At 49.7% G+C, this 23,977-nt stretch overlaps 1 protein-coding gene across 1 annotated transcript in view; it reads right to left on the reverse strand.

The window, feature by feature from the left end:
- Sdk1 (sidekick cell adhesion molecule 1) overlaps positions 1-23,977 on the reverse strand; it is a 960,116-nt gene that overhangs the window by 29,822 nt on the left and 906,317 nt on the right. The window contains exons 37-40 of the mRNA XM_036172523.1: positions 21,056-21,242; positions 17,785-17,922; positions 8,526-8,687; positions 5,092-5,217 (exon numbers count right to left, since the gene is read on the reverse strand). Of these exons, the coding sequence (XP_036028416.1) occupies positions 5,092-5,217; positions 8,526-8,687; positions 17,785-17,922; positions 21,056-21,242 (613 nt within the window). The remainder of the gene's footprint in view (positions 1-5,091; positions 5,218-8,525; positions 8,688-17,784; positions 17,923-21,055; positions 21,243-23,977) is intronic.

A 23,977-nucleotide genomic window follows, 5' to 3' on the forward strand; every position in this document is an offset into this window, starting at 1 on the left:
ACTAGTTTGTTTTTGAAACAGGGTCTCTCCATATAGCCTGGGCTTGCCTAGAATGGACCATCCTCCTGCCTCATCCTCTGGAATGCTGAGAAGACAACTCTGCACAACCATGCCCAGCTTGGAAATATTGGTTTTCTTCCTGGTTGAGTTCACACTCGCCTTGCCAAGAACTGACAATGAACACCATGCATGGGAAAGACTTGGGGTGCACCCAGGAGGGAGGCTAGAGAGGCCCAGCCTCTCCTCCAGGCTAAGGGATCATCTGTGAAAACGGTAATACAATGTCTGCCTGCCTTGGGTGCGTCCTAAATATATATTTCATGGCTGCTTTGGAGAGGAAAGTATATTTATAGCGCCTTTAGTGCCATTCCAGTGTATTGTGTAAATATGTAAATTAGGCTCCAAGAGCTACACAGCAAAATGCCTTGGAATAATTTGCGTAAATAAATCATTCGAGTCTGCCCACCAAATAGCTGCTTTCTGGGCGCCTTTTTTTGCGACAGGATTCCAGGGGAGGCTGGTTCACAATTTAGAGAAATGATCCAGCTGGTCAGCCGTCCTGGTAGAGCTTGATGGCTCTGTCCTCAGGGACCACCCTCTCTGGAATAATAGATCCTATGCTATCCCGATGCTATGCCATTAGCGACCGCTGGGTAGAGCAGTCATGAGCTCTTCAGCAAAACCTTCAAGGGTGAAGACAGGGATGGGGACAGACGGGGACACAGTGTTGGTGGGTTTGTCTTCAGGAGGGCAGGCAGGGATGTGGCTGGACAGGGACACATCAGGCTGAAGAGACCATTTGGGCCATGGGACCCCTACCGCTAAGTGTCTCTGTCCCCCTAGATGCCAGGCGGGCACAACTCTGCATAAACCAGGGCTCCGCCCGGAGAAGGCCTTGCCAGGGAGCTTCAGTGGAGAAAATGAGAAGATATAGTGTTTAATGGTTTGTGTAATGAGGCCTGAAATAGATGACAGCTGAGATCCAGAGGCCCCTGGGTCCCAGCAAGGTGTTTAAATATTGACAATCTATAAAAGCTTGCATGCCGCTGTGAGCTGTGGCTGGCCTGTGTTGTAGAGGGGACAGGGCATCACGGTGTGTGTGTGTGTGTGTGTGTGTGTGTGTGTGTGTGTTTTCAATGAAAAACCCTGGTCCAGCAGCCTACCATGGTCAGTTAGCGAGATCCACAAGGGGACATGGGTGGCAATTGTCTTTCAGTGTTGGTGGCAAGACAGCAGCCAAAGCCCACTCTGAACATAGAGTCACTATAGAAAGCTGGTTGGCCGTCCTCGGGGCCATGGAAGGGACAAAATGACCACAGGAGGCCTCGGAACCTTCACTGTCTTTAGAACCTGTCTTAGAGCTGGCCAGCACCTTGCTCCTCATATATCAGCTAGAGGTCTCACTCCAGCAAGCTGGAGCCAAAGAATTTTCCTTCCTTCCTTCCTCCCTTCCTTCCTTGCTTCCTTCTTTGCTTCCTTCCTTCTTTCCTTCCTTCCTTGCTTCCTTCCTTCCTTCCTTCCTTCCTTCCTTCCTTTATCTCTTCCTCTGTCCCTCCCTCCCTTCCTCTGTCTCTCCCACCCTCCCTCCTACCTTCCTTCCTCCATTCCTTCCGGTGCTTTTCTTCCTCCCTCCCTCCCATCCTCTGTTTCTCCTTCCTTCCCTCCTTGCCTTTGTGTGTTTCATTCTTTGACAATTTCGTATCTTACAAAATTTTCCCACTGCCCTCCTCCATCCAGGAAGAAGCTTGCAAAGGGTGTTTGTTTTGTGTGTGTGTGTGTGTGTGTGTGTGTGTGTGTGTGTGTGTGTGCACATAGGCGTGTCCATGCAAACACGCATAGGTAGCACTGTGGGCATGTGCATGCTGAGGCACATGTATGCAGGTCAGAAGATGACCTCAGGTGCTGGTTTTCATCTCTCACTGCATCTGAAGCAGGGTCTCATTGGCTGATGCTACACCAGCAGCTAGCTGGCAGGCTCACAAGCTTTCCGGTCTCCAGCTCCCAGCTTGCTGTGGGAGCATCAAGTTGCAGGATGTTCTGCTGTGTCCAGTGTTTAGGCATGCTCTAACACAGTGGTTCCCAACCTCCCTAATGCTGAGACCCTTTAATATAGTTCCTCGTGGTGTGGTGACCCCCAGCTATAAAATTATTTTGTTGCTACTTCATAATTACAATTTTGTTACCGTCATGAGTCACCCCTTTGAAAGAGTCATTTGAACCCCCAAAAGGGGTCGAGGGCCCACAGGTTGAGAACCTTTGTCCAGAGGCTTCAAACTCTGGTCCTCACATTTGTGCAGCCAGTGCTCTACCCACTAGGCAACCTCCCAGCCCACTTCCCCGGTCTATTTCTCCTTAGATGCTTCCAGAAGGCACTTCTAACTTATAAGCATCCCGCGGTAACATGGAAGGGGAAGCGAGAACTGCCTGCCACAGGGTGTGGTGCTGGGGCTCTTCCCTCTTGGTCTAAGAGCCTCCTTGAACACCAGACCGAATGGCCCCTAACACCACAGCCCCACCGGGCACTGGGAAAGAAGCCATTTCCTGAAGCGTGCCTGCTGCTTCGCCTGTGTTCACGCTCAGGCACTCTTTGGGAGCTTTGCAACTCTCTGAAGGTCACGTGCAGCTGCTTAGCATTCTCCACGTCTGGTGACACCCCCCCCCCTTACCCCCACCCAGCTCCCAGTGGTAATACCCAACTGAAACCATCAGAAACTCATTTCCCAATAACCTCCACCCTTCATTATCGAAACCAAATGGAACTTTCACACACGGCAGGTGGGAATGGCGATTAGGTCTGTCACTATGGAGAACAGGAGGAGGCCTCCTCAAAAACCTAAAAAACAAAACTGTGGATGATCCGCGGTCTCAATGCTGGGTATACAGCCAAAGGAAACAAGGCCAGCATGTCCAAGAGATAGCTTTGCTGTCTAGAATGGGGAGTCAGCCTAGATGCCTGTCCATGGAGGAATGGTTAAAAGAAGTGTGGTATAAATACACCATGGAGTATTACTTAGTCATAAAGAAGAACCATGTTCTGTGGCTTGTAGTAAACTGTATGGAGTTGAGGGAGTTAAGTTAAATAACCCAGACACAGAAACATAAGTATCTGCACTCTGCCTCAAATGTGGGAACCCACAAAGAAACACAACTTGGAGGCGGAACGGTAGTTGTGAAGGATTGCTGGGTTTGGGTGTGGTCGGTGCCTGACACCACGTGGTATCATGGTTGGTATATGAACTGCCTCCCACAGGCTTGTGTGCTCAATGCTGGGTCACCAGCTGGGGGAGCTAGTTCAGAGGTGGTCCTCGCTAGAGGAAGTAGGCCACTGCAGGTGGGTCCTTGTTCCCGCCCCTTCCTGGCCCTCTGGTTGCTTCCTGTCTACCATGAAGTAAACAGCTCCCCTCCACCACACTCTCCTGCCACTGTGTACTGCCAAGTGCGTGGGGCCAAGTGACCCTAGTCCGAACCTTCTGAAACATGAGCCAAACAAATCTTGTTTTCCCAAGTTCTTCATGTCAGGTAATTTAGTCCTAGCTATGTGGCAGTAGCTCCCAGGAAAATACCCCACTGGAAGCCTGGGGTGTGGCTTAGGTGGGAGAGGACTAACGTGGCATTCCAGAAGCACTGGGTTCCATCTCCAGTACCACCTAAAACTGGGCAGAATGATGCATACCTGTGATCCCAGCCCTCAGGAGGTGAGAGCAGGAGGATCGCGCTTGGCTACACAGAGAGTTCCAGGCCAACCTGAGTTACATGTACACTGTCTCAAAAAAAAAAAAACAAAAAAAAACCGCTGGGCGGTGGTGGCACATGCCTTTAATCCCAGCACTCAGAAGGCAGAGGCAGGCGGATCTCTGTGAGTTTGAGGCCAGCCTGGGCTATCAAGTGAGTTCCAGGAAAGGCGCAAAGCTACACAGAGAAACCCTGTCTCAAAAAACCAAAAAAAAAAAAAAAAAAAAACCAAAAAAAAAAAAATCCCACTAATATATGCAATTAATACTTGTCTAAAAGTGGACAAGAGAAGGCTGGAGGGATGGCTCTGGAGGTAAGAACACTGGCTGCTCCTCCAGAGGACTTGGGTTCAACTCCCAGCAACCACATGGTGGCTCACGATCCTTTGTAACTCCAGTTCCAGGGGATCCAATGCTCTCACCTCCTCAGGCATCAGGCACATGGGTTACAGACACACATGCAGGCAATACACCCATACACATCAAATAAAAATAAAATAATGTTTTTAAAAGTGAGTAGGCCATAAAGAAGTTAGAAGGAAGGAGGTAGGGCAGGGGCAGGTCAATGTGTATGTGTGTGGTGTATGAACAGAGTATGGGACTGTTTGCCGCCGCATGCACACACCAGGCCGGAGGAGGACATGGGGGTCCTGCTCTGTCACTCTCGCCCTATTCTCTTGAGACGGGATCTCTCCCTGAGTCTTCAGTGAGGCTAGCAGCCAGCAAGCCCCACCAATCCTCCTGTCTCCACCTCCTGCAGCACTGGGGTTACAGGTACACATGCACACATCGACATATCTTGCTTCTGATGTGCTAGGGATTTGAACTCAGGTCCCCAAGCTTGTATGGCAAGCCTTCTTACTCGCTAAGCCATCTTCCTGGCCCGGGAGTGGACCTCAGGCCTCGTTTTCAGGAGCCTGGAAGGTACAGCACTTGATGTGCCATTTCCTCTATTAATAAGGACATTTGCAATTATCCAAAGTGAGCAAGGCTCCTTCCACAGGCTGCCAGCATTAGACCCCTGAGAGGAGGCCCTGAAACACTTCTCAGTCTTCCTGATGAGCTGAAATGTCTTGAGTGTCCTTCGCCTCTCATCTACCCTTTTCTGAGAGTGACAATTATCATCTCCCTGAGCGTCATGCGGCTAAGGCATCAGAAATTGAATGCCCGAGAGGTTAAGAGCACAGCTGTGGTTACTAGGCACTAAGAAGGAACAAGACATGAGTATCGGCTCCCACACATACTCCCCCCACCTCAGTCCTGTGAGGGAAAGCAGGGAGAGGAAGCCAGAGACCCCACGGACCACAACCCTCAGTGTGACCGTGTGTCCAGGCAGGAGCGCACGGCCCCACTGCCTTACCTGATGGCCTGGCCTCTATGACATAGCCTGTAGTGGGGGTGTCCCCAGCATGTCCCTCTGTCCACTGCAGGGTCAGCTCGGAGGCAGATTTGGTGACAAGGACATTTCGTGGAGAGCCTGGGGACCCTGGGGGATAAAAAGAGCAGATTGAGTGGACATCAACCTTGAGGGGACTAGTGGCCCCTCATTGGGACAGAAGTGTTGAATTCATTTGTATTAAAATTGTTTTTTGTTTTGTTTTGTTTTGTTTTGTTTTGCTTTTTAGAGACAGGGTTTCTCTGTGTAAGTATTAAAGATTTTTACATTTTTATTTATTTAAGTGTGTGTGTGTGTGTGTGTGTGTGTGTGTGTGTGTGTGTGTGTGCAGGTGCCTGCAGAGGACAGAAGAGGGCATTAGATTCCTTAGATCAGCAGTTCTCAACCTGTGGGTTGTGACCTGTTGTAGAATATTATTTTGAGATGTGTTACATTCATTTATGCTATGAAATATTTGTTTAATTCTGCAAAGTTGTGTTGCTTTGCCTGTCTAAAACACCTGATTGGTCTAATAAAGAGCTGAATGGCCAGTAGTGAGGCAGGAGAGAGGACAGGTGGGGCTGGTAGGCAGAAAATGAGTTGAAGGAGAAGAAGGGAGGAGGAGGGAGAAAAGGAAAAAGAGAGGAAGACACCATAGGCCAGCCACACAGCCACACAGCCACACAGCCACACAGCCACACAGCCACACAGCCACACAGCCAGTCACACAGCCACACAGCCACACAGCCACACAGTCACACAGCCACACAGCCACACAGCCACACAGTCACACAGCCACACAGTCACACAGTCACACAGTCACACAGCCACACAGCCACACAGTCACACAGTCACACAGCCACACAGCTACTCAGCCACACAGTCACACAGCCACACAGTCACACAGTCACACAGCCACATAGTCACATAGTCACACAGCCACACAGCTACTCAGCCACACAGTCACACAGCCACACAGTCACACAGCCACACAGCCACACAGCCACACAGCCACACAGCCACACAGTCACACAGCCACACAGCCACACAGCCACACAGCCACACAGCCACACAGTCACACAGCCACACAGCCACACAGTCACACAGCCACACAGCCACACAGTCACACAGCCACACAGCCACACAGCCACACAGCTACTCAGCCACACAGTCACACAGCCACACAGTCACATAGTCACACAGCCACACAGCTACTCAGCCACACAGTCACACAGTCACACAGCCACACAGCCACACAGCCACACAGCCAGCAACGGAGAAGGAAGTAAAGAAAGACATATAGAATAGAGAAAGGTAAAAGCCCAGAGGCAAAAGATAGATGGGATAATTTAAGCTAAGAAAAGCTGGCTAGAAATAAGCCAAGCTAAGGCTGGGCATTCATAAGTAAGAATAAGCCTCTATGTACTTTTTTGTGGGGGGGAATTGGGTGGTGGGTCTCCAAAGAGCAAAGAATAGGAAAAGAAAAAGCCAAACAAACAAACAAAAATTGCAATGAGTCCTTTGGTCACATATCAGATATCCTGCATATCAGATGAAGTCGCAACAAAAACAATTTCATGGTTGGGGGTCACCACACCATGAGGAACTGTATTAAGGGTCTCAGCATTAGGAAGGTTGAGAACCCCTGTCTTAGATTGGAGTTACAGATGGTTGTGAGTCACCCTTATGGTCACTGGGAATGGACGTAGGACCTCTGCAAGAGCAACAAGTGTTCTCAACCACTGAGCAATCTCTCCAGCCCTAGACTGTTTTTTGTTTTTGCTTTTTTTTGTTTTATTGGGTTTTTTTGAGGCAGGGTTTTGGTACACAGCCAAGGTTAGCCTTAACCTTTTGACCTTCCCATCTTCTGAGTGCTGGGATACAGGCACACATCACCCTGTCTGACTCTGGTCCAGGTTCCCTTCCCTCATTTCAGCGTGGGTTTGGTATGAGGCAGGAAGAGGTCAGTGTGCACTGAGAATGTAGGACCCAGAGGGGATGATTTGGAAAGGCCAGTTACATCACTTTTGTGACTAAGAGCAATTACAAGATGTTTGGGAAGATGTTGAGAGCAGTTAGCATTGTCTGCCTGCAAGATCTCAAAGTGTTTGTCTCTTTTGTGTTTACGTTTAGCTCTGGTTTTTACAATCTTGATAAGTGCATGTTTTGAATGATGCACGTGTAGGACACAGGAATTTGAGAGACATGTTGGTGAATCTTAGAACGCTGTGTACACACACATATGCCGATGTATGTTGGCACAAAGAAGAAAGCTTCAAACCCTCCAGTGAACCCTGAAGTTGACTTGTGAGAAATGACTTAATGAAAAAGGGGTTAGCTAGGCTGGAGAAATGGCCTGGTCAGTGGAGTCTCTGCAGCAGAAGCAGGAGGCCCTGGGTTTGGATCCCTAGCACCCATGTCAAAGCTCAGCAGTCCCAGCACACAAGAGTGGTGGTGGACATAGGTGCATTCTTGAAGCTCCCTGGCCACCCAGTCTGGTCAATTAGTGAGCACGGGGTTCATTGAGAGACCTTGTCTCCAAAAATAGTTCAAAGAGTGATCAAGAAAGACACCCACCAAGGACTCCTGGCATCTACAGGCATACACTGTGCTTGGAGACACCTGTGCACGCATACATGACACACACACAAACACATGTACACAATTAAAAAAAAATATGAGTTGGGGCTGGCTGTGTGCTTGCAATCCCAGCATAGGAGGCAGATAAAGGAGGATCCCTGGGACTCACTGGGCTGCACTGAAAGATGGTATATATTAAAAGTTATTTTTAGCTGGGCAGTGATGGCACATGCCTTTAATCTCAGCACTTGGGAGGCAGAGGCAGGCAGATTTCTGTGAGTTCGAGGCCAGCCTGGTCTCCAAAGCGAGTTCCAGGAAAGGTGCAAAGCTACACAGAGAAACCCTGTCTTGAGAAACAAAAACAAAAACAAAAAGTTATTTTTAATTAGTTTTTAAAAAAATTAGTTAAAATGAATTTACTTTTCTCTTAAGGTGGTTTTTGTTTCCATAAGCATACAGAAAAACAAATCTGTATGCATAACATTTAAGAACTTGTTTCTGTGTATGTAGTGAGGCTACCCACACATCATATCATGTGCATTTTGCTTTGGGCTTTTGTTTGTATTTTTGAGACAGGGTCTCCTATAGCTCATGCTGTCCCCAGCTCTGCAGCTGAGGATGGCTTTGACCTCCTGAGCCTCATGCCTCCACCTCCTGAGTGCTGGGATTCCAGGTGGGCACCACCATGCCTGGCTTACAGTGTGTTTTGGAAACTTCCAAGGCTTTTTTCTGGCTGCTGGACCCAAAATGTTTGTTTGAGAATGTCCCTGAATGGCCAACCCACAAAGCAGGTGAGAGCTATGGTGCTCAGCTGCAGTCACCAGTGCAGGCCCACTCACCTTCGGCTGGCCCCGCAGTGACATTGGCCTGGAGCTCTGGCCCGTAGGCGATGGTCCGCGCCTGGACTCGGAAGAAGTAGGTCACTCCCTTGGTGAGGTCCCGCACCTTCAGCCAACGCTGCCAGTTCCCTTTCACGTCCACGGTCACCACCTTGCTCACACCTGGAATGGCCACAGAAGCACAGGGAAGAGGGGCCTGAGCTTGGAGAAGCAATTGAGCATGCCTGATCTGTGGTGATAAGGAGGAGGGCAGCTCTGGCAGCTCACAGAAGGAGCATTGCTTACAATTAGGAGGAGTTTAACCGGTGATCCTGGCCAATTTTCAGCCCAGACACATGCAATTAGAGTTTAAGCTTGATAAGTGACTCTGTCCAAGAAACCACCAAGCCTGTGACAGTCACAAGGGGAACAGTGGGAGAGAGAGGGAAGTGCCTGAGAAGGATTCCCAGGCTGCATCCTGGAGACCATCCCCTTCCCACACTGTCTCCAGATACACAGCGTCTTCCTCACTTGCAGAGATTGACTGCACGCTCTGATTCAGACAGTAGGGAGGGCAGGGTGTGGAAGAGGCTGGCTTTGGTTCAAAGGTGAGCTTCCCCCAGTGATGCATCTGCAGCCAGACTTAGCTGATGTGTGTGTGGCTTACAAGCCTCAAGCAACTTTTAGGAACATCACCTACGGACTTTGGAGGGAAGATGATGCTAAGTCCACGCCTCTGAGTTGTTGTGGAATATTATTTTAACTAGGCAAAGATGTGTTACATTTGTTTATGCTGCGTTTGTTTAGCTATGTAAAGATGTGCTGCATTTGTTTATGCTGCGTTTGTTTAACTATGTAAAGATATGCTGCATTGGTTTATGCTGCATTTGTTTAACTATGTAAAGATGTGCTGCATTTGTTTATGTTGCATTTGTTTAACTATGTAAAGATGTGCTGCATTTGTTTATGCTGCATTTGTTTAACTATGTAAAGATGTGCTGCATTGGTTTATGCTGCATTTGTTTAACTATGTAAAGATGTGCTGCATTGGTTTATGCTGCATTTGTTTAACTATGTAAAGATGTGCTGCATTTGTTGTACCTTGCCTGCCTAAGGCACCTGATTGGTCTAATAAAGAGTCAAACAGCCAATAGCTCAGCAGAAGAGGGATAGGCGGGGCTGCAGAGCAGAGAGAATAAATAGGAGGAGAAATCCAGACTTGGGAGGACCAAGAGAAGAAGAGAGGGAGATTGAGGGAGCTGCCTGGGGCCAGCCAGCAGATGGAAGGAACTGTGAAAGTAAGATATACAGAAGAAAAAAAAAAGTAAAAATCCCCGAGACAAAAGGTAGATAAAGAGAAACAGGTTAATTTAAGATAAAAGAGGCAGCCAGAAATGAGCCTAAGCTAGGCTGAGCATTCAAATCTAATAATAAGTCTCCATGTCATGATCTGGGTGCTAGTTGGTAGCCTAAAAGAAAAAGCCTGGTACACTGAGTATTGACCCTTAGTTCAGAGAATGAGAACCACATAAGACAACATTTCTACACAGAAACTTATAAACGAACACATGACTGGAGTTCCCTTTGCTCATGGATATGTTTCAGGACCCTGATTATTTCCTGAAACTGAGGATGTATGTGTAGGTATATATTATAGACATATATATGCACATACATATGCATGGCTTTTCCATAGAACCAGAGTTAACCTGTTCTTCATGTTACATTGCTGGCACCCTTTGTCTATTACCTTGCTTCAACTATTAAGGCTTTATTAAATAAAATAAGGTTGAGATAAATATGAGTATTGTGTAATCACAGTGATAGTCCATCTGATCTCTAAGAGAGCCAGAGTGACTAATGGGACAGCAAAGATACAATGCATGGGTACACTGAACAAAATTCAGTCTGAGTAGCTATTGAGTGACTCATGGGAGGGTAGTGTATACAGCATAGATAGTCTGGGACATTATCTTTTAACTGAGATAGCTAATGGGATGGTAACACATTAAGCATGAATATGCTAAACAACAATTGATCTGGTGATTGAGACAGCCACTGAGTAGCTAACAGGAGGGTAGCACATACCGAACTGATACTCTGAACAAAGAGGCAATTCACACCTTGGCCAAGATGCAGGAGGATGGGGGGAGATTTAGTTGAAGTACTTGGGATTGTGTACACTTTAAAACTTACAAATGGTTTAGTTCCCCAATTTCATATTTTTGAATTGCAGTTGATTTCAGGTTAATGGTACTACAGAAAATGAATCAAAGAATAATGGACAATTAGACTGTGATATTTAACATTTGGTGGAAAGGAAAAGTACTGAAAATTATATAACACACATTTCCTGGGAGGGCAAATGAGTTCTTTGCTTCCATGGGTTTGAAAACGATGCAGTCTTTATTTTTTAAGTTAGGTAAGCTCTTGGCTGAGGGACTTCTCTGAGCTCTTCTCACTCACTCTGCCGGGCACATCCTGTAGGACAGGAGGAAGTAGTTCTTCCAGGTCTTCCAGGTCAGCAGGTGCGTGCTCCTGGAGCACTATGAAGAGGCGGACTTGCGGGATGGTGTCTCCCGCCAAGCACTGACGCCCCCGTCTGCCCTTGGTCTGAAGGAACTGTAGCAAAGTGTGTCTCTTTAATACCACATGGGTGTGTTTTAGAGGAACCGAAGTACCGTCCGATTCAAAACGGATCCATTGTTCCGAGCCATCAGAGCATGGATCTGTAATCCCCAGGTCTCCAAAATGCCTCTTAGCTGGTTCATTACACTCATGTTATGCTTTTAATACAAGTTCGTGTCAGCTGAATTATAGCCTTCCGAATTATCTCCGGGTGGTTGAGACAACTTCTGTTTTACCCCCCTCACTGTGGGGTTTTCTGTAGAAAAATGTGGTCATTTCTGCCCAGGGACCTGGACCCTACCATGACACATGCTACTCAAGAAAGATGCTGGGTGGCACAGGGTGGCTGTCACTGCAAACTGGCTGGGTCCTCTCGGTTGTAAGGTTGTTCTACAGTGGCTCCTTAGTTCTCTCTGGAGCAGATGCACACCCATTTAGGGACCTTGTACATTGGATCCCGCCCAGAGGAAGAGCCATCCTGGCCTTCCCTCCATCTCAAGTGTGTCAGAATTTTATTTGTTTAGTCAATTTTAAAACCATGCCGTGCACTACAAAGCCTTGGAGGTACAATCTCATAAAACTACTACACTTTAAAACATATTTAAGAAACATAAAAATATCTCTGCCATAAAATCAGATTCCCCCAAACATGGCTCAGTGCTCAAATGGCTTAGTGTTCCAGGGGGCGTGGCCTGTGGGGCATGGTGCTGAGTCCTAGGTGTTGCAGTTCTGTGGACTTGCAGTGTGCTGTTTGGGTAGCATGGTGCTCCCAGTAGTATGAGACTCTGATGGCTGGTGCTCCTAGTGGTATGTACTTTGCTGGTGCAATGCCCCCAGCAGGTGATTGCTCCCAATGTACCGATGTCTCTGGTCCTCCCAGCAGTGCTCAAGTTTGGTAATATTTCAAGTGGTGTTGTGCTCCCACTGATGTAGTGCTCTAGTGAGGTGCTCTTCCCAGTGGAGTAATTTCCCAGTCATGTGGCAAGTGGTGTGCTAGTGTACCTGTTATCCCCAGTGAGGTAAGGCTGCTCTCAGTGGGGTGATGATTCTGAGGTTGACAGTCTCCATGGGAGTCAGTGAGATAAACTGGCAGCTCAGCGAGCAGCAGGGGTCCTGACTAGGTTATTGCTGTTGGGAAAGACACTGAGTCCCTGGAGTTTCTGTGATGCCCCCAGGACCTTTTCCTCCTGCACCTCTCTGTAATCTATTCCATAGCCCAGTGGCTAAAACAACCCTGCTGGTACCTGAAGCACAGGGAATCCCTGAAACATCCAAGCTAGTCTGGGCCACACCCTGAATTCTAGGACAACCTGGACTCTACAGTAAGACTGTTTCCCCAAAACCAAACAATTACCATCTGGCCTGGTGCTTGTTCCTTCTAGCCAGCCTCTGCTGGGCTGGCTTGGGGATGCTGGCTCAGGTCTGAGTCTGCACCACACAGCAGGGATGGCTGAGGCAGGGTCCTGTCGCCCTCACCGCTTGTTAATTAAGTAAGGCAAGGGAGGTGCTGGGTCACCCTGCAGGCCTGTTCAGATATGTGCATGTGTGTGTGAGTGTGCAGCATGTGAGTGCATGTGTGTGTGCACGTGTGTGTGCACGTGTGTGTGTGTGTGTGTGTGTGTGTGTGTGTGTGTGTGTGTGTAGGCAGGGCTCCAGTGTGGTCTCTGCTTGCCTCATGATGGCGGAGCTTCTGCTTGCCATGTGAGTCATGCAGCCACAACCAGAGTAAGCTGCCTAGGGGCACTGGTTCAGGTGGCATGAGTGGTGAGGCCTCATCCATGGTCACCTTACTCTTGCAGAGCCATTCATGGGTCCTGTGGCTCAATTGCTGCTGCCCACAGGCCACTCTGTAGTGTCACTCGCTGGGCTGTGTGCTTCTGGCCATCAACAAGCTGGGAAGCTGAGCCTGGGATTAACCATGGCAGGCATGCAGGAGGAGGTGGAGATGTGCCAGGTCACTGAAGGGTCCAAAACAGGGCTACCAAGTGAGTCTGAGGCCAGCCTAGGGTAAGTTTGAGTCTAGCCTGGGCTGCACAGTAAATCCTGTCTCAGAACAAAAGCAAAATCAAGGATCTGGGTGTCTGGATGACTTGCTCTTGGATTGGGTTGAAGCCTGGCTGTCTTTGACTTACAGAGCCAATAAGGGGCCACAAAGCCCCCCCCCCCCCCTCAGTTCTCACCACAGCACACACACACTGCCGGCCGCCGCTGCCAGCAGGAATGTTTGTGATGAGGGAGCCAGACCTCCCAACACACAGAGAGGCGATGCCAGCAACAGAACATCTTTTCACTTACAATAAGAGGTGAAAATGGGTGCAACTGAAGTGGTTAAATGGGCTGTCACTCGGGCAGTGACAGGCACCCACCCACCCGGCTGGGGGTCTGTCTGCAATATGAACTAATGGATCGCCGTCACTCCATCTCCAGTGCTCACCTTTGCATGGGCTTTGGGAACACAAACTCCTCAGTCCCCTTCTATCATAGGCTTCAGAGCTCCACACTTGCACCGAACTGCCTGGGTTCAAGTCACACCCCTCCTTATCAGCCTAGCAGTCCAGGGGTGGAGTCAATGAATGGGGGCTCCTGGGGTCCATAGGTGCCCCATATATAAAGTCACTTGCTGCCAAGCCTGGTGACCTGAGTTTGATCCCTGGGACTCACATGGTGGAAGAAGAGAATTGACCACTGCAAGTTGTTTTCTGATTTTCACATGCATGCTGAACCTCATGAGTGTGCACATGTGTGTGAGCACATACATACACACAATAAAAACTTCAAATGTAATTTTAAAAAGACAAGCTCTAAACTCAGTTCCTCTGTGTGCGGGCACATGTGTGGTAAGGAGAGGTGATCATGTGTGTGCATGTGTATGTGTGTGCATGTGTGTGTGGGAGTCGCAAGTCGATGTTGAGTACCCTTCCTCTGGTGCTGCTCATCGTGAGTTTTGGTGCAGTACCTCCTACAGGTACTGAGGCTCTCAGCAGGCCAGGCTGGTTGGCCAGTGAGTCCCAGGGATCCCCCTGTCTCTTCCTCCCCAGTGCTGGGATAATAAATATGTGCCACCATACCCTTCTCTTTATGTAGGTGCTAGGGATCGAACTCAGATCCTCATGCTTGCAAGGCAAGTACTTTACTGACTGAGTCACCTCCCCAGCCTCCTAAACTCAGTTTCTTTTCAAAATGTACACTGAGACTACAGTTCAGCATGGGGACACGGACGCGGGGATGATGGACGGCGGGTGAGTAGTGGATGAAAAAAGAAACAGAGGAAGGGCATGACTGCTCTTAGGACGGTGGGGGAGAAAGTTTACTGTAGATGAAAGAGAGGTCATAGCCAGAGGCAGGGACATCTGGAAGAGTCCGGAGTGGACATGACCCTGAGCCATGTGAGAAGAGGGGAGAGGGGGGAGCCAGACTGAGGGGCCAGGAAGGTAAAGGGTCAACCAAGTAACCAAAGTGGTTGGATTGTATACGGAAGGGGAGGCTAGCTCAGTACCTGGGCTGGAGATGTTTAGGATAGGGGTGGGGCATGCCAGCCAAGGAGGACCCTGTAACAGCCAGCATTTGCTTTGATATGTTAAATAGGCACCTCAGCTGTTTGTCTCGGGCTTGAAACCTAACAAGCAGCACTGTGCATTTACACCATAAGTCAGTGGTTCTCAACCTTCCTAATGCTGTGACCCTTTAATACAGGTCCTGATGTTATGGTGACCCGCCAACCATCAAATTATTTTCATTGCTACGTCATAACTGTAGTTTTACTACTGTTAGAAATCGTGACACAAATATCTGTGTTTTCCGGTTTTAGGCTACCCCTGTGGAAGGGTTGTTCAACCCCCATAGGGGTCTCACCCCACAGCTTGAGGACCACTGCAGTAAGTGCGCAGTAAACACTGCCCGTCACTGAGATAAGGCCAGATGGGATCATGTCTCAAGAAAACGAATATGACAAAATACACTGTCATGAAAGATGAACAAGTACCCCCAGTCCTGGCAACACAGGGAATCCAGACACAGGGGGCTAGCTGGCTGGGAGGAGAGGCCTTGGGATCTTTGCAGAAAGCCAGAACTGTCTGGGGGAAGTACAGATAGGGGGACCATAAAAGACAGCAGGTTCCCTGTGTGTGGCATGGATCCCACTGAGGAATGACAAGTCTGGGAGGGCAGGTACTAGAGTCTGCTAAGAGCAGCGGTCCTGGGCTCCCAGGGTGTGTGCCACAGGAGATGTGGGCAGCCATTAACACGGGACATGGGGCACCGGACATGGCAGAGTCAGGTGCTTGTTTGAGGATGAAGGAGACACTCAAGCTAGCTCTGATTACGAAGGGCACACGGGTCAATTAGAGCTGTGGTTCTGACAGTCACTTCTCATTTGAATGGCTCCAGTTGTTTGCCGTCCTTGAATAGATGCTTGTGACGTGAGTGTGTGTGTGTGTGTGTGTGTGTGTGTGAGAGAGAGGTGGGGGGACTCGGGGTGGGGGAAGGACCCCCTACTGAACAGATAGGAAGGCTTTGGAGTTTCTAATCACCTCTCCGCTGATCATGCAAGAACAGTGGGCATGTCTTTTGGAACTGTCCTGAGATCGTGAAGGTAGTCCTGTCCAAGCCCCCTGTTCCTGGATGGGCTGCCCACTGTGGCAAGAATGCCACCCAGCCGGACCCCAGTAGTCACTGACCTCCCATCCCCCAGTGCCACCTTGGATTCTTAGAACTCCATTGACAGATCACCCCTACAGCTGTGCAGGAAGCCTAGACACCCCGGCTTTTCTTTTTCTCACTTCCCCCGGCTCTGATTTGGGATGTGGCTAGGAATTGATGGTGTGAAAGCCTGAGGCTATATTTTATGGTGAGCATTCTGTCTTTCTTAGAGTGTCATAAAATAACGGCAAATCTTCTTGTCAAAGGCATCAAAGATTCGATGCAATAAAATCAAGTGTTTGAATGTTCTCTTTCAAATCAACTTCCTGCTCCACGTGATCACTTATTTCAAAAGGAAACTGACCATGGCTTTAAATGGAGAGCCATTATTATTATCTGGCCAGCTGCTGATGTAGTGTTTCCTCCTAGACACTAAAGAATCTCTAGTTTTTACCATCTCTCTGTGCATATGACCAGGAGAGGGAACATCCAGACATGGGTCATCATGCAGAGGTGGCTGGACCTGTCTCGGGACATACAGTGGGGTGAGAAAGAAAGGCGACAAAGCCCTCAGTGGACCCAGGAACACCAAGTTGTGTAGTTTGGTCTGTTTGAGGGGCCCCAGGCAGTGGGGTCAGGATCTATCCCTGGTGCATATGCTGGCTTTCTGGAGCCCATTACCTATGGTCGGAATCCTTAATGCAGCGGGGAGGGGCTTGGTCCTGCTTCAACTGAATGTACCAGACTTTGCTGACTCCCCATGAGAGGACTTACTCTTTTGGAGGAGGGGATGGGGGTGGATCAGTGGGTGGGGAAGGCAGGGGTAGCGGGAGGAGGGATGAGAGGGGTATCTGTGGTTGGTGTGTAAAGAAATGGAAAAAAAAAGAAAGAAAGAAAGAAAGAAAGAAAGAAAGAAAGAAAGAAAGAAAGAAAAAAAGACAGCCATAGACAGAACACCCAGAGGCAGGGCTGACAGTCAGGTCCCTGCGTGCGACTAGCTCTTCTGGTCCTTTGAAGCCACATCCTTAACCTGCCACTTCCTCCTGTCCCAGCACATTACCTCCTCCAAGCCCTCCAGAGAGAATCTCTGCTGCTGCCTTCCTCCAGTTACTGCGGGGTCCCGGATCTGCTTTCCCAAAGCCATCTGTGTTCCATCCCGTGACCCATCAATCATTTATCTGCCAACACTTTCTTGGGAGAGCAATGGCCTGCTTTTTAACCTGTTGTCTTGGTTAGAATTTATTGCTGTGAAGAGACACCATGACCACAGAAACCCTTGGTGTGGTAGTTTGAATGTATTTGCCCCTGGCACCCCCCAAGCCCATAGGGAGTGGCACTCTTAGGAGGTGTGGCCTTGTTGGAGGAGGCTGGATGACAAACTGCTTTTAATCCAGACCTTGAGGCTGGAGGGCACACCTTTAACCTGGGCCACACCTTCTGGAGGAAGTGTGTCACTGTGGGGGAGGGCTTTGAGGTTTCATATTCCCAGGATACCCAGTGTGTCAGTTGATTTCCTGTTGCCTGCAAGATGTAGCAGTCTCAGCTCCAACATCACCTCTGCCTACCTGCCATCATGCTCCCCACCATGATGGATTGAATCTTTGAATTGTAAGCAAGCCGCCACAATTAAATGTTTCCTTTAAAAGAGCATGGCGGCATGCAGGCAGGCATGGTACTGGAGAAATAGCTGAGTATCCTACATCTTGCAGGCAACAGGAAGTTGGCTGACTCACACTGAGTGAAGCTTGAGAAAAAGATCTCAAAGCCCAACACGCCCCCACCCCCCAACCAAGTGACATACTTCCAACAGAAGGTGTGACCCAGATTAAAGGCATGCCCTTCAGCCTCAAGGTCTCAAAGTCAGCACCAGGGTTGAGTATATCGACACACATCGAGTTTTTACGTGGCTTCTGAGGGTCCATTCAGGCCCTCATGCTCTAGCAGCTATGTCGCCTCCCCAGCCCCTCTCTGTGTACCCTGGAGTACAGCCCACTACAGCCCCCCCAGGCCTTACCTTGCACGGGTGCTAAGGGCTCATACACCACTCGATAGCCCTGTAGGATGCCGTTGGCTGCCGATGGCTCCCCCCAGGACACGTTGAGTGTGGTGGAGGTTATTTCTGAGAAGGCTAAGAAGCTTGGGGGCCCGGGAGCTGGGAAAACAGAGCACAGGGGTGCAGAGTGAAGGCTTTACGGACCACTTACACACGGCCATGTCTCCCTACAGGACAGGTGGTGCTACTAGGTATTGTCGAATGTTGCGGAAGTGTAAATGGTGCAAGAGGAACAGGAGGCACATTGAACTGCTTCCAGCTGGTGATAGGAATTCCAGCCATGCCCCCATGGTCGTGCATGCCCCGGCGGGACACTTAGTCATTTCTACCTAGTCATTTCAGGGTCATACGTCCTATGTAACCCATGTGCTGCGTGGTCATATAATCTCATGTGCTGCGTGACCACATGATCTATGAGCATGTATAGAGTAGCCACTCGGGCCTGTGTGCACATGTGTGGGTTGGCCCTTAAAAAGGCAGACCGTATGTCCCCGTCCCCTTCTCCCACACGTGTCCTTCCGCAGGCCTGGTCACATCTGTCCCTTTCTCCTTGTCTTAATAAAACTCTTGTTAGTGGATTCTGTCGTGTTCCATGACTTTTCCTTACAGGATATGAGCGCTGCTAAAAAACCATCAGCTTACTGGTATCAACAAGAAGTGCGGGCCCTCCCAGAAGATCACGGAGGGCGATGCAGCTGATCCACAAAGGAGCAGCAAGGTGAAAGGACAAAGGCCAGAATGACTGACAGAGCCGCAGAAGATAAAATGCGGGCAACTCCGGAGGATGTGGGAAGATGCTGGGTCCTGCCCTTCGGGAAAGAGGAAACTCTTTCTCCCTCCTTTTCTTTTCCCACACCCCCTCCTTCCTCTCCACAACTCTGTGCTCCCCTTTGTGGCTCTTCTCCTTTTTCTCCCCAAGCCTCCCCTCCCCCAACTCACCTTTCTTGTCTCCTTCTTCTCTTCCCCCACTTCACTTTGCTTTCCCTTCCTCTTTTCTCCCTTCCGTACTTCACCTTTCCTCTCCTTTCCTCTCCTCTCCCTCATTTCACCTTTTGGGTAGTGGTGGTGGGTGGTGGCAGTCATGGTTGTAGGTGGTGGTGGTTGTGGGTGGGTGGTAGTGGTGGGTCATGACGTTGGTGGCTAGTGGTGGTGGGTGGTGGTGGCTGGTAGTGTGTGGTGGCAGTTATGGTTGTAGGTGGTGGTGGGTCATGATGTTGGTGGCTAGTGGTGGGTGGTGCTGGTGGCCGCCACCCTGATCCTTGCTCTTGAAATTCCATTGACACCCTGTGTTCACAGAGAGCTGTTTGGCTCAGACAGGAGGAAGCCGGACCAACCAATCCATTAAGGCTGCTGGCAGGCATAGCTGCCCTGGGGTGCGGCCATGTGGGGCCTGTTCACTTACCTGGGCCGTGCAGGACAATACTGGTAGGGGCCATCCTCACCTGACATCCCAGGAGGCTTCTGGTCTCCTCTGGGTGCCTAACTGCAGCCATGTCCAACCTCCTCTTGCTATACCTCAAATCCCATGATCTACTAGGCCCTGGTGCCTAAAAAACGGCCCAGCCATTGCTCTTTGCCTTACAAATCTACTCATGTGCCACAGCTCCAGTCCCCTAACTGTAAAACAGAAGAGCTGATCCTTTGGTGCTGGACGCAGCAGCAGGGAAACAGTCATGGCTCCCTGCTCATTCATAGTCACCAGCAGCAGGTAACACCAAGAGCCCTGACCAAGGAAGGGTCAGCCATGTAGGTGGGTGTCTGTCGCCTGAGACCATGGAACGTTGTGGAGTGCTAGGCCTTGTGAGTTTATTCAATAGGCTCCAAGGCCTCACTATCCTGCCTTAGACTTTCTGGAAAATTTTTCTTTCTTTCTTTTTGAGACAGGATTTCTCACACTGTCTTGGAAGTCGATCTATAGACCAGGTTGGCTTTGAACTCACAGAGATCCACCTGACTCTGCCTCCTGAGTGCTAGGACTAATGGTGTGCACCACTACCGTCCTGCTGACCTCCTGGCTCTTAACACAGGGCCTCTGGCAGTCCAGGGCCTTGGGCCAGACTGCCATTTTCTGGCAGTACTACTGCTCTTCAGGCTACTAGGAATTGAGATGAGTGGAGGGGAGGGGTGGCCTGCTGCAGATAGAGATAGGCCTGTGCTCTGTGTGTGCCCCTTAACTGGGCAGCTCTGTCACCACAGCCCATGTTGTGGTTTAGAAGGGAAATGCCCCCACCCCCCCAGGCTCATGTGCTTGGACTCTCATCCCAGCAGATGGCACTGTTTGGGGAGGTTGTAGACCTTAAAGAGGCGGAGCTTCAGTGGAGGAAGCAGGTCACTGGGGGCCGGCCTTGAGGCTTTGTAGACTGGCCCTACTTCCTGTTCACTTTCTGCTTCGCAACTGCCTGTGCAAAATGACCAGGGACTCAATTTCATTCTGCTGTCACCATGTGTCCCCTCGGGACATACCCTCCCTCGGCCCTTTGGCTGCTTTGGTTGGGGTATTTTATCATAGCAGGAAAAGTAAGTAAAACCTGTCGGGGGAGGCGGGTGCTTGAGTGACAGCTGCTGAGCTGTTCCAGGCATGGTCTAGGGACCTTGACTAGGGGCAGTGGGGGGGGGGGGCGTAACTTGAACCTAGATTTGGGCCCTGGCCTCCATGCACAAGGAACTCAGTTCCTGGAGACCAAGATGCACATGGGGCAGCTCTGAGAGAAAGCAGCTCTGAGGGTCAGGAAGGGAGCCCAGCCACAGACAAGGCCCTTCCTCCTTCCGGTGACTTTGAAGGCTTCCGAGAAAACACACAGCTCCAACCTGGCCAAACTACCTTAGCAGAGGCATGAGGGACCAATGAGTCAGCCTTGTACTTCCTCTCCAAATTCCAAGTGTATACTCCTTCCCTCTTTCTTTCTTCATTTATTTGTCTGTCTGTCTCTCTCTCATCTGTCTGTCTGTCTATCTATCTATCTATCTATCTATCTATCTATCTATCTATCTATGGGACAATGTCTCATGTATCTCAGGATGGCTTGGAACTCAATATGTCACTAAGGAGGACTGAACTGCCTCCATCTCCCAGGGGCTTGGAGTCCAAACATGCGCCACAACGCCAATTTAGATTCTGAGGTGCTGGGATGGAACCCACGGCTTCATATGAGCACTCCACCAAATGAGCTATACCCCTGGCTCTTGAGCTGCATCCCTATTTTGCTATGACAGGGCAGACAGGGTGACCTACCGGCTTGATGTGTGCGTCCCTGACGTGGGTCACTCTTGGGCCCGTCACCTGCAGCATTGAAGGCAGAGATGCTGACCAGGTATTTGGTGTGGCTGGTGAGATTCTTGATTTTTACCACAGGCTCTGGGAGGAAGAGGACCTTCATTTTCTCAGTCTCATTGCGGCTGTCCGCCTCCCAGTAGTAAATCTGTTGGGCAGGGCACAGGGCACTGTTAGATTATACCAGGCCTTAGTGTGAAAACAGTGATCCTGGGGGTCAGGCTAGTATGGTGATGGAGGCCTAGAGTGCTCAGAACAGGACTCTTCCCTGTTATCTAGACTTGGAGCATCATCTCCTTAAACTGCTCAGGGTGGGATCTGAAGACAGGCCAATATTGTATAACAGGCCTCTGTTGTGGTTAGGATGGGGACTGCCTGCTACAGGTTCATGGTTTAAACACTTGTTATGTAAAGCCTATAAACTATGATGTCTTCTGGGGGGGGCACACCAGTATCTGCCCCCTACTCTGATGCACAGGTAGGCCTAGCCCCAAAGTCTCATTCCACACCTTCACATTTTGTTCAAAGCCAACACCTAAGTGTTCCACCAATGTAGCAAAAACATGTTGGGAATGAAAAACACCAAAAATTACAGAAAGGAGACGGGGGATGATGGATCAATCAATCTGTTTGCTGCACAAGCATGAGGCCATGAGTTCAATCCCCAGCACCCATGCTAAAAAAAAAAAAAAAAATAAAAAAAAAAAAGCCATGCATGGGGATGCATGCTTCTAATCCCAGCTCTGGAGACAGGCAGATCCCTGGGGCTCAGCCTAGATTACAGGCCATCAAGACTGTAGATAGCGGAGAGATGGCTTAACAATTAAGGGTATGTTCTGCCCTTCTAGAAGATCTGAGGTCAGGTCCCAGCACCCATAGCTGCTCCTGAAGTTCTGATGCCCTCTTCTGGCCTTCATGGGCACCTGCACTAATGAGTATATACCCAGACACAATTTAAGAATAAATTTTTAAAAAGGTAGAGGAGGGAACCTAAGAAACAATAGCTTGGTGGGTGTGCCCTCATCTCCAACACATGTGCATACTAAACTGGGACTGGGGAGGGGCACCTTGCCTTCCTTAGGTACCATTCTTCTCATCTAGCTTTGCTACATTTATAGATAGATCTGAGGTCCAAGCACAAAGGTTTGACTGATTAGCAGATCCACTTCCCTAAACAGCTGTCTGGCAACCACTGCCCCCAGCCTGTGCCAGCTGGGCTCCCAAAGACAACACTGGCTGGAAGATGCCCCTTGGCTCTATGTACATGGGCCTGTGCCAGGCCACAAGAGCAGTGTGCCCTCTGTGAGAGCAGGGCAGACGCTGCAGGAGGCAGCCAGGACACCTAGCCTCACAGGTCATACCTGTGGTGGAGCCAGTCTGACACGTGAGCCTGCTGATTTCCACCCACAACCCCCAGCTGTACGCCTGATGGCAGAGCCGACTGCAGGAAAGCCTCTGCTCAGACAGGCCATGCTAACTTGTGATCAATATCCAAGTTCAATGTCTTTATCATTAGGGAAATGAGAAAACATATTTTTGGATGTGCATAAATAGTGCCTTGCCTCGGAGCTCAGGGGACTTTCTGTGACCTCATTCATCTTCGTAAGAGCCTGGCCGGCAGGGAGGTATTCATTTTTATAACACACCTACCAAAAATCATTTTAAAATGGACATTTAATTGGGCCAATATTCATCAGGGCAGGATGGCTCTGAGATTCTGATAACTGAGCAAGTGGGGCTCATGGAGGCCAGACAAGAGAATTACTTCTGGAAGAAGGGAGACTCTAGATGGGATGTCTCCTGGGGGTGGTGGTGGTGATGTTTAGAGCTCCAGGGTGCCCTTAGCAGGGGAGAGTGCAGGGAGGGGGAGGACAGCAGGGGAGAAGCTGCCCACAGGCGTTATTCCCAGATGCTGGCTGGCAAGGTGAGCAGTCTACCTTTCCTTTCACTGTTAGAGCTTTGGGCTCATGCGTCCTCACTGGCTCTTGTAGTGAGCCTGTCTCAAAGTGAGGTTTGCAGAGGTCACACTGTGTGGGGACTGCTGGAGCTCAGGACATGGCCCAGCTGTGCAGGTCTGAGGACCTGAGTGCTATCTGGAACCCATGTTAAAAAAAATAAATAAAAGAGCCAGGCACAGCAGCACCTGCTTGTAACTCTGCTGCTGAGGAGACAGAAGCAGGGGGATCCCTGAGGCTTGTCAGCCAGCCTGCCTAATCTAACAGGTGAGTTCCTGGCCAAGGAGAAACCCTGTCTTTCTCCCATTAAAAAAAAATGTTGACAGTGCTTGAGGCCTAAAGAACAGCACAGTCAAAGTGACCCTCTGGACACATGCACACACAAAGAAACACGCTCACACACATGAAATGCACACACACAGACACATACACACACTGACACAGAAAGATACACGCACATGAACATGCATAGACACAGACACACAAACACAGACAGATACACATACACAACAGACACATGCATATGAACATGCACACACATAGACACACAGACAGACACAGACAGACAGACAGACAGACACACACACACACACACACACACACACACACACACACACACGTTTTCTGGCTCTACTCCACACAGAAATGAGAGATTCCCTCAATGTGCAGTGGACAGTGTTGGGACTTGGAACCCACTCTTGTGAGGACACCCCACTATGGTTACAATCAGCAAATGCCCTGGGAGGCTGTGGTATGAGCACAGGAAGAGGTCAGGTTCCTTGGTGGTCCTGGGCACCTTTGGAGGAGCCAAGTGTGCTTTGTGGTGGGCACACAGCAGCCACATGGAAAGCCGCTCCCACATGGTTTTTATCCTAGGCGGTGCTCCCATGCCTGCTCCAGGCACACGGGGCCAACTTGGAAGCTGTGC

This window comes from Onychomys torridus, chromosome 22 (genome assembly GCF_903995425.1).
Source record: "Onychomys torridus chromosome 22, mOncTor1.1, whole genome shotgun sequence".
In the NCBI taxonomy this organism is placed as follows: Eukaryota; Metazoa; Chordata; class Mammalia; order Rodentia; family Cricetidae; genus Onychomys; species Onychomys torridus.